The 15,281-nt window shown below is 34.2% G+C and overlaps 3 protein-coding genes across 4 annotated transcripts; 1 reads left to right on the forward strand and 2 right to left on the reverse strand.

Annotated features, from left to right (window-relative positions):
• Positions 1-9,532: 9,532 nt before the first annotated feature.
• Positions 9,533-11,538, forward strand: LOC106335656 (F-box protein At2g16365-like). The gene is made up of 3 exons (XM_013774240.1): positions 9,533-9,723; positions 9,943-10,605; positions 10,679-11,538. Exons 2-3 carry the CDS (start codon positions 9,999-10,001, stop codon positions 11,353-11,355), a joined length of 1,284 nt encoding a protein of 427 aa, XP_013629694.1. The 5' UTR covers positions 9,533-9,723; positions 9,943-9,998; the 3' UTR covers positions 11,356-11,538.
• Positions 11,539-11,568: 30 nt separating this feature from the next.
• On the reverse strand, positions 11,569-12,545 carry LOC106335658 (40S ribosomal protein S25-3). Of its 2 annotated transcripts, none has more exons than XM_013774242.1 (4): positions 12,422-12,540; positions 12,281-12,355; positions 12,077-12,210; positions 11,569-11,803 (listed from the first exon to the last, which is right to left on the reverse strand). In XM_013774242.1, the coding sequence occupies exons 1-4, from the start codon at positions 12,422-12,424 to the stop codon at positions 11,689-11,691; spliced, it is 327 nt and encodes a 108-aa protein (XP_013629696.1). In that variant the 5' UTR covers positions 12,425-12,540; the 3' UTR covers positions 11,569-11,688. The 2 variants fall into 2 exon arrangements, with proteins under 2 accessions (XP_013629696.1, XP_013629695.1); XM_013774241.1 differs by having other exon boundaries at positions 11,576-11,802; positions 12,016-12,210; positions 12,422-12,545.
• A 328-nt stretch (positions 12,546-12,873) lies between these two features.
• LOC106328327 (bifunctional dihydrofolate reductase-thymidylate synthase 1) lies at positions 12,874-15,218 on the reverse strand. The gene is made up of 7 exons (XM_013766752.1): positions 14,741-15,218; positions 14,241-14,664; positions 14,082-14,147; positions 13,918-13,979; positions 13,779-13,853; positions 13,305-13,701; positions 12,874-13,227 (listed from the first exon to the last, which is right to left on the reverse strand). Exons 1-7 carry the CDS (start codon positions 15,148-15,150, stop codon positions 13,117-13,119), a joined length of 1,545 nt encoding a protein of 514 aa, XP_013622206.1. The 5' UTR covers positions 15,151-15,218; the 3' UTR covers positions 12,874-13,116.
• Between the last annotated feature and the right edge of the window lie 63 nt (positions 15,219-15,281).

Genomic DNA, 15,281 nt, shown 5'->3' on the forward strand with positions numbered 1-15,281 from the left:
ATCCCACAAAAAAAATTGTTATCGGTGATTCAAAATTTTTGTTACAGAAAATAAAAATGATCAAAAAACAATATGAGTATAAAATATTATTTAACAGATATTAATATTAAAAATGTACTATATATCTATGTTTATATCATTAAAACTTAATTTTATATCATATAAAATAGGAAAAGTGTTTGTTTGAATTAATAAAATTTATTTATGTGTTTGCACCAATTTAATCATATACGTAATATTTACTGAGTTTTTAATTATTAATATATATGTATTATTTAATAATATGTAAAAAAACATGTAATACGTAAAATTAATATATATATATATAATATTTATCCCGCGCAAGGCACGGTTCTTAACTTTTTTGAGTAATTATAAGTGAATTTATCTTTCTGCAGAACATAAATGAGAAAGGTAAATGGTAAACTATGTTATTGATGTAGAAAGTCATCACAAGTTAATTATTCCAAAGACAATACTCGGAATCACCGTGATGTTTCCTGGATGGAAGAAACCGTAAATGAACCACATTTGAAAGTGGGAAGATGCTAAACTCGGCTTTCTTCTCCTTCCATATCTGAAAAAACTTCACCCTGCAAGTTTTGAAAAAATTTCGATTATCAAAGATTAAGAACAATCAAATGAGTCATCAACAATTATTATTCATATTTTTTGACAAAATATTTAATGTTTCTAACTGTCTATTCAAGTTTTTTTTATCAACTGATCAAAAAATATATTTTATCAACATATGTATATATTGTTTCTGAAACTAATGATTATATTACAGAGGAACTCACATTATTAACTAAAGATTATGTGTGATCAATGTAAATTTGGATTAACTCTACAATTGAACAACCACACTACTGCAATCACATGTAAAATTGGGATTTGTTATATCTACTTACATATTTGAGGTTTTTTCTTTGAATATAAAAATTTGACATATATTTTCAATAGATTCTTATTTTGTATTCTAAAATTTAAATTTAATTTTATCATCATATTAAGTAAAATGATAATTTTTGCTATTTTATAAGCATCCTCGTTCTAAGTTTTTATGCACAATTAATATTTCCTAACTATGTTATATCTAATATTTTTATTATTTATTCTTATATATTTAACTTGAATATTGCTTATTTTTGCATATATTTTGCTTATTTTATTATAGATTTTGGTGTAAAATTTTCAATAAAAATAAAGAATAACATTCATAAGTTCTTCCATTAAATTTATAAATTTTGTTGAGTACTTTACATTACATATTTTATTAAAGGTTTATTAGAGATTGTGACAATAAGCATGGACAAGAAATATGACATGATTTCATATATACTATTTCATTTATTTTAAAGCTAATAATTTTTGGGGAAATTTTACTTATACACTTTTCTTGATACCACTATTCAACTATACCACCACTCAAAGGAAATTTTCATAAATATCACATTCATTAATGTGTAAAAGATTAAATTAACCATACCTTATCTTCAATTTATCATCTCCTTCTTTTCTACCGTCGTGATCCTTCTTCTCTCTCCGTCGAGATCCATAGTCTCTCTCTCCGTCGAGATCCATAGTCTCTCTCTCCGTCGAATCCATCGTCTCTCTCTCCGTCGAATCCATCGTCTCTCTCTGAGATCCATAGTCTCTCCGTCGGATCCACCGTCTCTCTCTCCGTCGAGATCCTTCTTCTCTCTCCGTCGAGATATGTCGTCATCTCTGTCGAGATCCGTTGTCAACTCCGTTGAGTTCCATCGTCACTCTCTCTCACGCAGCCGACGATAAGAGATTACGAGAATCACGATTCAAAACCTCAAAGATGTTGGCTCCTCTCCACGATTCACACTGGTATGTTTCCAATTTGTGTATTTTTTTTGTTTGATTCAAGTAATATTTTGGATTTGTTCTTTCTGTTATAAAAAAAAATCAACGAAGGTTGGTTTACAACAGGTCGATCTAAGAGAAAGAGTTTCGATAGTGAACATTGAGTTTTCGAAAAATTATAAACCTTTATAAATCTTGGTCCAAGTAATTTTAAGATTTTCGTTCCACTGTTATTCAAAAAACAAATAAGGTTGATTTAGACTTGTCATTTGAATAGTTCTCGTTAGGAGAAAGATTTTCTGATAGTGAACATTGTATTTTAAAGAATAACCTCTTATAAATCTGGGTTTTAAAATACTGTCGATAGTACAACTCAATGCTTTACAAGGTTTTATAAAGAAATTTGTAAACAAAATTTGATCATATATGTCTATAAAAAACATATAAATGTGTGAATTTGAGAAGTCTTGTCTTTTATTATCCTATATTCTTTGTAAGACTTTTACCGAAATACATGAACATTATGCTTGGATAAGGTATCTTTAGACCATGATTAAAAGTTAACATCATCTTTTTATTTGGTCTTGCAGTTAGATAGCAATGAATTTTTCACATCTCCGAGGATTTATGAAGCTGGAACAGAACCACTAGACAATCCAAAAGTGATTATCCAATCGGTGTCTTGGTCAATGATATATGGTGTTTTTGGCACATTATACGTATGTCTTACTAATAGTTTTCAAGGTTTTATCGAGTCTTTTTAGTCCCTTTTGAGTCATAACAGGTCTAGAGTTGTATTGGATGAGAAATGGACCAGTAGAGGAAAAGAAGAGAAAAAAGGTACTCCCTCCGTTCCTTAATAATAGACTTTTTAGAATAAAAAGTTCGTTTCAGAAAGATGTATTTTTTGTGTTTTCTATGAAAAAATGGTAAACTTCAAGAAAATTAATTGACTTTATTGGATTACTATTGGTTAAAAGTTATTGAAAATTGAAAATTACAGAAAACGATACATTTATTATGGTATTTTAATGTTTTTTCTTAATATGTGTGAAAATACTAAAAAATCTATCTTTTAGGAACAGAGGGAGTATGATTTGGAGTCTTTCGTGCAGAATAGCCAATCGGAGCAGCCTGAGTGCCTGTTCCGGCGACAGAGATAAAAAAAAGAAAGTTTCCAAATATTTCGGGATTTGCCCTAGATTTCCTATTTCCTTCTTCTAGCCGCCTGTGGCTTCTATATATATAGTTTCCTATTTATTATTTTAGACCTACCTCAGTTTTACGCAAGAAAGACCTGAGAGAGCTTGTGATTTGCGATTTGCTACTTGTAAGGGAGACGGCTCCATCTTTCTCCTAGAGAAGATTATCCTGAACCCTCTGATTTCTACTATTTATTATATGTAGTATTATTCAGAAATCATGCTTCTCTGTTCTTGTGTTATGTCTGAGTAGTCACCGAGTTAGTTTAGGGTTCTAGGGTTTTGGATTCGTGAGCTGAAGCATAGATAAGTCATCTTAAGATTGTATACATTCATATCTGTTCTTATTGCTTGCATTGAACCGATCACTTAGTGCATGAATTAGGGTTAATCGATTCAGCTAACCGTTGATTGATAACCTGATATGATTTGAATGAGCTTGCATCCCTAATCAGCGAGAGTAGATATTAGGGTGTATTATGAACATATCGGACTTGATCTCTAAGGCTTGCCATCGTGTCTTGATCCAAACGAGAGTTTAGGCATCAAGACCGACTCACAAAGGAATCAACACTACGAGAGTGGGTTGATTCAATCAGAGTGATCCGAGTTTAGACTTGTTATAAACTGAAGTTGAATAATTGCTTGGTTCGCGAACTCCTTGCCTGAAAAGAAACCCTAGACTAGCGCCTTTAATCAATCCGAAAACAATCTAATCTTGTTATTTGTTCCTTACATTATTTACATCTTCTTAAAACCCCTACTTCGTTTTAGCTTAATTCTGATCCCATAAAGATAAAGTGTGAACTGGTCCTCTGGAATTGAATCTAAAAATATTACAACTACACTGTTAACTTGACAGTAGATTAAGATCCAATTTTAGTGTATCAGTCAATAATGTGAAGCGTTTTATAAAAGATTATAAATGTAGTTTTATAAGGGTTTATAAATTTATAAATTAGAGATTTTTAGAGACTTATAAAACATTGTTTATTCTTTGTTACATCTTGTGGTTAATACAATGTTTGGATATCCTGATGAATACAAACATTTGGTGACCCCAACACATTCTGATCTCGATGACATGGATTTTGACAGTGTTGTACAATTATTCAACAAGGATATAAAATGAAGAAAATTTAATGGGAACAAGGATTTGTGGATTTACATTTTGCAACATATGATATAGGTCAATAACACATGAAAGAAGATAAAAATGAAGAAAAAAAAAAGCTGAAAAGCAAATAAGAGTTTATACATCATTTATAAGAGTTTATAAAACAATTTGTAAAGTTTATAACCTATTTATAAAAGTTTATAAATTATTTGTAAGAGTCTCTAAACCATTTATAAAGGTTTATAAAACAATTAATAAAGTCTATAAACCATTTATAACTTTTTATAAAAACGTTATGATATTTTTTAAACAATTTATAAGGGGTATGTATACAATTTATATGGTTTATAGGTTTAGGAATCGATTAGAAAGTCTCTTAAATCATTTATAAGAGTCTATGATAATTTATAAAGACTTACAAAAACAATTTATAAGAGTTTGTAAAATCATTTATAAGAGTCTAGTTTTTTCCATGATTTGTTTAGGTCTCAACCCAATCTTTCCTCCTTTATAATGATTGCTGGTCATAGTTCCCAACAGTTTGGCAGTAGCTTGCCGATGACTAACACTTCTCAGAGAAGTGTCACATGTATGTTTAGATACATAATGGCGCACAACAAAACTCTGAGATCCTTTAACTGATTTTGCACAAAAACTCCAACTGCATTTTTCATCCACGCAACTAAGAAAATAACGTGTTCTGTCTGAATATTCTGTGTGGAACTCAAAGCTTTGACTAACTGCATGCAACCTCAACTTTGTGTTCATTTCCATTTTATCCTTGAAAAACTTCCCACATAACAAATCATCATCATCATCACATTGATTTTCTAAACAAATTGGAGACAAGATTTCTGAATGGGAATATAAATCTTCTATCATGCTTTCTCTACCACGTCTACTAAAAAAAGATGACAATTTTGACTTTCCACACTCATATACAACAGGTCGTCCCATCGAGTCCAATCCTCTCTAAGATAAAAATATGAAACATGTACATTAAAAATAGAATTTATAACCCATTATATGACATTGATTAAATTTTTATATATTTATATTTAAGAAAAGAGGAAGTTATAACCTTATTGCTAACAAGACCACTTGAAGGAGAAATAAGATTGTATCTAATACGAGTATGTTATATACCAGAGACTTCGTCAACTCTTTGAATGTTGTTTCATTCAGTCTCCAGGTGTATTTTTGTTCCTCTCTACAAAATTAAACATGTATATATTACCTTTATAAGCTATTATAAAATAAAATCCTTATTTACAAAGTTTTAATAAGTACGTCACAACCAACAATAGCTCAATAAGAGCCAATACTGCCAAAAGTAACAATATTATTGTAGAATTCCATAAAGTCTAATTTCTAAAACAATTTATAGAACCTTATAATTATGAATGTTACGGTAAGAGCTTTGAAAAGTACCTCAAATACATTACTACTTCCAGCAATAGGCGAATCATGAGTACTGGAAATTTCATCTTGTGTCTGAATCATGTTTGACATAATTAATGGTGATTTTTGTGTTCCTCTCTGAAACATAAAACCATAAACCTAGTAATGAATATTGTACTTTGTATTTTATAAGGTTGTTATAAACATTAAAGGTGTCATAAATACCTGACAGAAATTTCTACTACCTGCAATAGGCAAATCATTAGTAATTAACACTTCGTCATGTGTCTGAACCATATTTGACACAATCATTGGTGATATCTGTGTTTCCCTCTGAAACATAAAAAGATAAAGCTAAATATAGAATCATTTACAATGTTTTTACAAGGCCTTATAAATATAAGAGTTGTAATAAATACCTCAAGCGGATTACTATTTCCAGCAATAGGCAAATCATGATTAATTAAAACTTCACCCTGTGACGGGATCATATTTGACACAATCATTGGTGATAATTGAGTTCTTCTCTGAAATATTAATAAAACATAAAGCTAATAGTCAAAATATATGAGGTAATGATCCTACAAAATGCACAATTATTATTATAATGTCTTATAAATGTAAAAGTTGTAATATATACTGCTATGGTATACTTCCTCCAGCAATGAGTAAATTTACACTACATACTACCTTATAAAATAACCGATAACTCTAATAAACAAACAAGTTAGCAAAAGAGTTTCATGCAGTTATCTTAATGTTTAATTTTGAAGGTGAGACATAGCTAAGATTTATACTGTTTCTGTTGTCATCAATTCCAAAATCTTATAAAACAATCACAATCAAAGCATTGTAGCTGATATCTTCATGAATCATACTAAAAGAGGATCCTCGTTCATCATCCACTATGAAATCCCAGTGAATTCCATTTATTAGTTTTCATTCTCCACATATAGAACATATTTCGATTATCATAACCTGATTATAAGAATATGTGAAAAATACTCAAAATGGGAAGGATCAACAAGATATATCGATAAATTTATAAGCAATATGTTCTTCATTGATAAATATTTATAAGGTTTTATAAACTTAAGATTTAAAAAATCCATGTCAAAATCTTCGTCTCCCTTCGCAGAAACTGATTTTTGAGAAATCATGCTAAAGCTAAACAAAAAGACGACGATCACCATCGATTATCCGGTACCTTTTTAAGCTTCTGTCGACTTGTACGTTTTAACTCCTCGTCGTTATTGGATCTCGCCGTAGCTTCGTCGGATCTCGCCGTAGCTTCGTCGAATCTCGCCGTAGCTTCGTCGGATCTCGTCGTAGCTTCGTCGGATCTCGTCAGACAACTCTGCAGCGTCGTTCGATCTCGCTGGAGAACTCGTCACCGCCGGAATTCGTCAACACCGATTTGAATCTGAGATGATGAGATTTAAAATTATCGTGAGATGTAGGAAAGAAGAGTTAGTCTTAGGTTTAATTAGTTAGGATTTAAAGATACTTTGCCAATTAAATTTTTAATGGTAAAGTTGGTTAAAGTAGAAATGAAAAGTGATATCTTCAGAGTGCTATTTTTGGCAATTCCTCATAATTTTTAGAGAACAATTATTTGTAGTTTTGATATTTGCTATTCTGTGTATCACTTTTAACATTTAATTTTATTATAGTTGAACCAACCAAAATAATCTTAATATATGTTGTAAGACTAAGCTAAAATATGATCTGCACAATCGTGCGGATATTGTTTTCTCTTTTATGTATGTTATATTTTAGACTAATTTTTATGGTTTTTCTTGCTGATGTGGTAGTTTTAGAAATAAAAACTTATGTTCATTGATAGATAACGCTTTTGAAACCAAAACTTGGTTGTCTAAGACACTGTATAATTCAATGTTAGCCTTTATCTACTTACTACCATGTCTATAAAGATGTCAGATCTTATAATTGTGACTAGAGTTTGACAATAACTCTAACATGCAGACCCATTATCACAAAATTCTTTTTCGATGACTCTTTCAATATTTGTATCAAAAGTTGTAAAAAATATCAAGTCACCACTTTTAATACTTAAGAACAAGTATTAATATGCTCAAGAATATACATTTTTTCCATGCAAATCTTCTGTGAAAAGTTGTATGGTATAAAAATTATTGGCCACAATGAATATCGTCTTCTAATCTAGACATTACAATAAGACTAAATCTATATATCGATAAAAGATGGCTGGCATTCATCAGTACGTGGATCCGCCGTAGCTCGACCATTTTGAGTTGCTGACCTTGATGTGCATAACCCACGATAAACATTCAAATATTTATAGTGAATCAAGGTGTAACATATTGAAATATTTCCACGCTTTTGCATCTAATGGATAAGTAATCTCTCCATCCGTCTAGACATGCTCAGCATGTCATCTCATTGCTCTAGCAGTCTCCCGTATTGATAATCTCTCTTCAACATGTTTGTGATTGGTAGGTATCACATCCTTTGGTATGGTAGCCTAATCCACCCAGTTTTTGTAATTTATATCATGGCTTTTTGCAAAAGCGAAATTCATGTAACTTTTCATTGTCATTCCAATATATCATATAATACATCTATCATCTTTGTGGGCAACCATAGACTATAAACCAATTTTTGAATCTTATAGTAAGAATCAACAAACAAGTTGTCTTATAGAAAATAATTTTTAAACAACTCAACCCATGCATCCATGGAAACCTCATCTAACTTATGATCAATTTTAGTATTTATCATCCTACCTTTCAGAGATAATTTAGATAGACTTTCTCTACAATCGGTATAGATTGAATGATTCGCAGCATTTAATATATCATCAAACTTTTTGCATCCAAGTTAGTTTTTTCAACATTATCAATTTCATCAGAGATTTTTTTTTAAGTTGTATCTAAAAATGTATTTGTAAGTATGTCACGAATCATACCATGACCTATCCTCTGGTCCTCTTAATAGTAACTAGTTTCAATATGCATATGAATCAGTTCTTCAATATTACCAACCACTTCAAAATTACTATTATTACTAGCTTTACTTCAACCATAATCTTCCCCATGTTGAAGCCGCATATAGTATTGTGGCGTAAATCATTTATTTACTAAATGGTTTTATAAAGTTTCACTATGAGAAATTTTTTGTATTCTTTCACTCTAAACAAGGACACATAGCATCTTAGTGGTTTTATTCGTGATTAGTGTAATACGCACATGGTACAAGAATATCTCTAGACCGTTGAAAAACTCGTTCATCACCATTTGTCAGAATCTTTATGCATATACTTCTAACTTTGTAACTTGTAGATGTTGCCATCGGACGCTATTTTTTATTTAAATTTTCAGGTTTTTTTGTATGTTTTAATCTTAAGAGAAATGATATATATATATATAGGAAATTTCATCCTTGATAGTTAGGAAATTACTAATGAATAACAAAGAAATTTTTACAGATGTCCATTTTCTAAAATTGACACTTATATAATTCACCGAAAGCACAATTTTATAGAGGTAGAAAATAAAATTACTTATGGAAAGTCAATATTAAACAAATCGAGAGCAGAAAACCTAATCTTCTTTCGTCATTATACAATCAATGTTACCTATTTGGTTTTGGTGATTTGTGTTAGCCGTAAAACTTAATTTCTTTTTGTGCATATGAAGTTCTAAAAATAATTAAAATAAAATATAATACATTAACTCTTCAACAACGATGATATATCTAAGAGACAAACATTTGTATTCGTCATTTTATAATCGATAAAAATTGTGGTATTTTAAAATGTTAGAAATATTTAATAAACAAATATTATCTAGATATTTGCACAGCCTAGTACAGTACTACATTTATCGTTGATCTTTATTGTGCGCCATTTGCATTAGACATGGCAGGAAAAGGAACACGTCACTTTTACAATTAAAAATAATTTTCGAAATTTTATAAAGAATTAGAAAATAATTGTACTCGTAGATGCTATGCGACACTAGACGAGGTTTCAACTTCTTGTAGAAATGGATTTGGTGATATTCGCCTTCTCGCTCTGATTCTTTTTCTCTTTCTTTCCTCCTTCATCGAAAAGAAGACAGTTTCTCTCCACGTATTCGTCTCTGCTAACAATCTCAAATCCCTTGCATCGATTTGTATGTCTTGTCTGTAAGTGAAGCTTGTGTCTCTTTTTTTTTCTGAGAATTGATTGAAAAATGTGATCTTTAGACCCTTTGTTCTTGTTTAACCATCTAACACTTGTTTTTTTAATGAAATTCGAATCAAAATGTGACTTTTTGGGTGAAATCTTGAAGCTTTGATGAGATTTCCTTGTCGTTTTGGAGTTTATCCATTGTAATTGATAAAGAAAGTGACTTTTACTTACAGGTGATTTGATAAGGCTTCTGGAGACCTGTTTTGGTACTTGTTATCTTAACAAGTGTATGGTTATGGGTAAAGTTAACAAAGGAATGAGCGAGAAAAAAGAATCTGCTTGGTTAGGTCGTTGGACTCAGTTCGGTAATGAAGTGAAGTTTCATGATCATAGTACTGGTAGTGACTCTAAGGAGTTGATTAGGGCTGAAGATAAAGAGGTGTTGCCGTTTCCTATGTTCAAGGTTAATACTACAAAGCTTCAAGCTAAAGACGATGTGGGTTCAAGCTCAAACCCTATGGCTGCTAATAACAAAATGCCTTGGATGTATAATAACGATGTTCAAGAAAAGACTACACAGAACCTGCTAGAGTTGATGAGACCAGTGAGGTTTTACGCAACGGTTGATTCGGTTCAAAGAGTTTCTGGAGAGATCAACTTACCGGAAGAAGATGGTCATCATCATCAGCTACTGAAGGGTTCCATGAAGCTGAAAGGGAAGATTTTTGGTGGGTATCTTGATCTGTTTCCTAGTGTAGATCACCACCAGCATAAAGGAGGAGGAGTTACACTGGAGTCTCTGGAAAGCTCAAAGGATACCAAAGAAGGGAAGAATGAATCATCTGCGGAGACTGATACCTTGGAAATGGATAAACTTCAGATGATTCATCTTTCTGGTATATTAATACTTTATATACATGTTTTCAAGGTCTTATCTCATACTTTTCTGATTCTCATTCTTCCTGGCAGGCTCCATTGCTTCTTCCTCAACTAAGGGCAAAGGACGAAAAGGCGATTCGCCCGTTCCTAGGACTGAGATACCAGACATGAATGAAGAACCCCCTCTGGCTATGGATGGAGAGAACTCAGTAGGTGGGCATCAGGGAGAAGAAACAAGCAACTCAGCTACACAGAGCATGAACGTGGACCACTTTTTGTCTAGAGGCTGCAAACGTGTGCGGTTGGAACAAGAACCGGAAGCCAACAGCAGCAGATGGGTCAAGCGTCTGAAGAGAAACTCCTTTGATTCCAGCGGGCATGATGAAACCAAGAGCCTGATGAAGATTGAAGAAGAAGGGAACAACAACAACAACCTCTTCCTTGAAATCTTGAAGTCAGGTATCAACAATCTCCAACCAAGAAATCAAGAACCTGCCACTCCACAAATCAAGAACGTTAACCAGGGAGGTGGCGACGTTACGCTTCAGCATCCATGGATCCGGAGATGGTGCAAGAAGAAGGATACAGATCAACCAGAAGGGGGAGATGTTAGGTTTGAGACAGAGAACCAAAAGGAGATGGAGAAGAAACAGTATCCGAGTATTGCGGCTATGGCACTGATGGGGAAGGCTTTGAGCGGTTTGAACCCGTATGGTCTTAGGAAGACAGACTCGCTCATGGTCTGGAATGCTCGGGATCTAAGGTAGGAAAAACAAAACCACCATCCTGAATTCGAACCATGTACGATTTTGACAGATCCCAAATCATCAAGTCTACTTAGGAGCGTTGGTCTCGTTATTTTATCAGTTATACATGAAGGCAACACGATTCGAATATGTAATTGGGTGACTAAACATATCATATATCAGTTGTGTTTTATGTTTATGTAACTAATGAATCTTTTAGTTAAAGACAAAAACTGCACAATTAAAAACTCCATTCTTGAAAATCTTGATTGAAGGGAAAAGATTCAACATCTAAACAGTGAGTCAAAGACTTGATGAGGCAAATAAGAGAGAGGAAACAAAATGAAAGGAAACTTAGTTGTGGGTGGCCCTAGTGTAAATCTGCTGGCTAGAGTGAGTAGAGACCATCCTGATGGTTCCTTTAGCCATCAAATCTCTAATGGCCTTCCTAGCAAGTGACCCATTGATCTGCACAACAACACAAATATGATCAGGTCACTTAACTCTAATCATCAATGAAAGAATCAATATGAAATCATATGATCATTTAGTCACAAGCAAGAAGGAAGGATGAACTTATCTAAGAAGCCAATCAAGTTAAGACTAATAAAATCTCAAAACCTCACACCACAAAGAGCTAAACTTTAGAGAGTAAATATCTTGTTTGTTTAGGCTCTTTACAAGAGTAGCCAATAATCTAGTTGGATCACGTCTGGTGAAAAGTTGGAGGAGTGGAAATAGCCGAAGACGGTCGGAGAGGATGGAAGGAGTGATGAGTTTGAACTTGGGAGCTTCGGAGAGAAGCTTGTCGTAAGTAGCCTGATCGAAGAGAACCATGTTGTTCACCTTCTCCTTTTGCTTTCCCTTGCTCCACTTCTGTTGACATCAATAAACGAAAAATAAATGAGCAAATAAGATGTGATTTTTTTGATGGAAAACGAATGACCTTCTTCTTCTGCTTTCCGCCGCCGGATTTGGCGGGCTTAGAGGACGGTGGTGGAACTTTGTCCTTCTTCGGTGCCTAGAAAAAACATTAATTAGATCACCATCATTTAGGTAGAGGTGGAGATATAAACGGAGAACACACCATTGAGGAGATTGACTGAACAGAAGAAGAGCGGCGCTACAAAGGGGACGAGCTGATAAAACGTAAAACAAACCCTAAAGAGAATGGAAGAGGGGAGCCTCCTTAATAAAACTCTGCGTTTTAGACTGTTTTGAAAGCCCTTAACAAATGACAAAAAGGCCTAAAGCTTTTTTAATCTGTTAGATATGGTTTCGCTTTTGATTATGTTTTTGGTTTTTACTTCAAATGGGAGGTTTGATCACCAATTATTTATCGTTGATCCTATATACTCATTTTGACAATGTGATTCACTTCTCTACATTCCTTGCTTTCTTTTTCTTATTTAAAACAAAACCTTTAAGACAGTCACTCACAAATGATCTTCGGCAACTTTAGGACTTGGATATTTTTGGATTTACCAAAGGATTTTTAGGCATCTTGAACTTATTATTACTACGTTTAGTCAAAAGAAAAACTGAAAAGATGAGAATGGTTAAGATCAGACCAAGAGTAAGTAGTTCAGAACAGAAAAGAAACTCGCATCAAGAAAAAGAGCAACCCCCCCTAAATCGCTTTAGAACCTTGTGTGGAACTAAAGGATTCCAACACACACATGGTATCAGACTATCAGTGAAAAAAGTTATCACCCACACAAGGGTCATTCATCCCAATTCAATCTTACATTTTACATCAGCACACTTAAGAGATGGGGCCAACTAAACCGCCATTTTCATCTCTATTTTCTTGTGAGGTTCATATCCAATGAGGTCAAAGTCAGCTGCCACAAAAGAGTCAATGTCTTTCTTCTCAGCGTTTATCTTCAAAACCTGCAGTATCCCAAATCAAACAACACAATAAAGATAGTGCATTCCTCAACCATCATTTGTTATTATTGGTAACTTACAGGAAAAGGTTTTGGTGGGTTCTGAAGCTGCTCTTGGAGAGGCCTCACGTGAGTTCGATACACGTGAGCATCCCCAATGACATGGACAAAATCACCAGGGACAAGTTCACACACGTGAGCGAGCATGCAAGTAAGAAGAGAGTAGGAAGCGATGTTAAACGGCACACCAAGGCCCATATCCGCCGAACGCTGATACATCTGGCACGAGAGCTCCCCTTCCGCCACATAGAACTGCGCAAACATGTGGCACGGAGGAAGCGCCATCAGCTTGAGATCAGAAGGGTTCCAAGCAGATAATATGATACGCCGATCATCAGGATTGTTCTTCATCTTGTCGATTACGTCTGCGAGCTGATCAAAGCCTTGGCCAGTGTAATCAGCATGCATATCTGTGTACCTGTTAAAAACGAAGAGAAAGATCTTTTCATCCAAACAGAGAATAAGAAAAGCCAAGAGAAGAGATGCATTACTGACTTGGCACCAAAGTGTCTCCATTGAAATCCATAAACAGGTCCAAGGTCGCCTTCCTCTCTCTCAGTCAGACCAATACTGAAATTAAGTGGCAATGTATCAGCAAGAAGCTTTAATTTCTTGAAACGGTTTAAGATCTTACCCATCAAGATACTCTCTTGACGCATTCCCATCCCATATATGGATACCTTTTTCTTGAAGGACCTGTTCATGTATAAATACACCTCTCAGAGAACTATCTAATTCATTTGCATAGTGTAGAGCACAGTAGAGATGGTTTGGCTATAAACATCTTTCCTTTTTTACCTTTGCGTTAGTTGAGCCGCTTATAAACCATAGAAGCTCCTCAAGAACACCTCTCCAAAACACTCTCTAAACACAAGATGCAAACAGATTGCGTTAATATGAGATAGAGTGCCACTCAAGATATGACAGAAGACAAAGCCTTCAAAAGTGAGCATATACCTTTGTTGTCAGAAGTGGAAAGCTTCTGCGCAAATTGAACTTCATCTGTGTTCCAAATTTAGATAACGTACCAGTCCCTGTCCTATCATTCTTCACGTTACCATGTGAGATAATATCACCAACCATATTCAAATACCGAAACTCCTCATGCTGATCAAAAACCATCTTCGGAAGAAAAGAAAACTTCTTCCCATCAAACTGAAGAGGAGACTGTGACCCGTTAGAGGATTCATCATCAGCAGAACTTTTCACACGGACAAAACTGGTGAAGCAAAACCTAAGTCCATTTTCAGTTATAGGAAGAGAAGAACACCAAGGCTGATAAACGCAAGCGTCAACCTCAGGTATAAACGTATCACATTCAATACTTGTATCAATCTCAGTCAAATGAATCGCATCGCAACTAGGCCTGTTCAATGCCTCCCTACAAACAAACACAACAATCAACAATAAGTAACAGCAGAATCTACACTACTGCAAGTGTAAATCAACACAGTTACCTCAATATATCACCACCTCCTATTACAAAGACCCTCTCAATAGACAAACAATACGGCGGGGCAGCTAAGAGATGAAGAGCAGAGTCTACACTACTGCAAGTGACAACATTCTCGGTGTTGGCTATATCAAACCCACCGGAACGAGTCAGAACAACGTTGAGGCGACCGGGAAGGGGGCGGTGCTTAGCGGGGATAGCTTCCCAAGTCTTTCTACCCATCACAACAGCGTTTTTCTTGGAGGGGTCGGATGTTGTTTGAGTGATGTCCTTGAAGAACTTGAGATCGGTAGGGAGGTTCCACGGCAATTTGCCGTCTTTGCCGATACCCATTTGTTTGGTTGCAGCTACAACGACTTGGTAAGTCCTCTGAGGGTCAATGGTGTTGGAGTCGCCATTGAGAGTAGTTGTCATGGTGAAAAAACCAAGACTTTGTAGTTTAAAACAGCAGAGGCTGAGACAATCAAACACAGATTAAGATTCAAATGATGTAATAACAATCGAAAGAATCTAACTTCCAGCCTTAATTGCAAAAAAAAAAAAAA

Source organism: Brassica oleracea, chromosome C3 (assembly GCF_000695525.1).
Source record: "Brassica oleracea var. oleracea cultivar TO1000 chromosome C3, BOL, whole genome shotgun sequence".
Lineage (NCBI taxonomy): Eukaryota > Viridiplantae > Streptophyta > Magnoliopsida > Brassicales > Brassicaceae > Brassica > Brassica oleracea.

Coding starts and splice junctions, on each gene's coding strand:
- LOC106335656 (XM_013774240.1), top strand. CDS start 9,999: ATGGTTATGGGTAAAGTTAACAAAGGAATGAGCGAGAAAAAAGAATCT. Junction 10,606..10,678: donor TCAGATGATTCATCTTTCTG/GTATATTAATAC, acceptor TCTTCCTGGCAG/GCTCCATTGCTTCTTCCTCA.
- LOC106335658 (XM_013774241.1), bottom strand. Junction 12,211..12,280: donor GCGGAAAGCAGAAGAAGAAG/GTCATTCGTTTT, acceptor TGATGTCAACAG/AAGTGGAGCAAGGGAAAGCA. Junction 11,803..12,015: donor CTAGATTATTGGCTACTCTT/GTAAAGAGCCTA, acceptor GTTGTTGTGCAG/ATCAATGGGTCACTTGCTAG.
- LOC106328327 (XM_013766752.1), bottom strand. CDS start 15,150: ATGACAACTACTCTCAATGGCGACTCCAACACCATTGACCCTCAGAGG. Junction 14,148..14,240: donor TTCCACTTCTGACAACAAAG/GTATATGCTCAC, acceptor TCTTGTGTTTAG/AGAGTGTTTTGGAGAGGTGT. Junction 13,702..13,778: donor TGGAGACACTTTGGTGCCAA/GTCAGTAATGCA, acceptor CGTTTTTAACAG/GTACACAGATATGCATGCTG.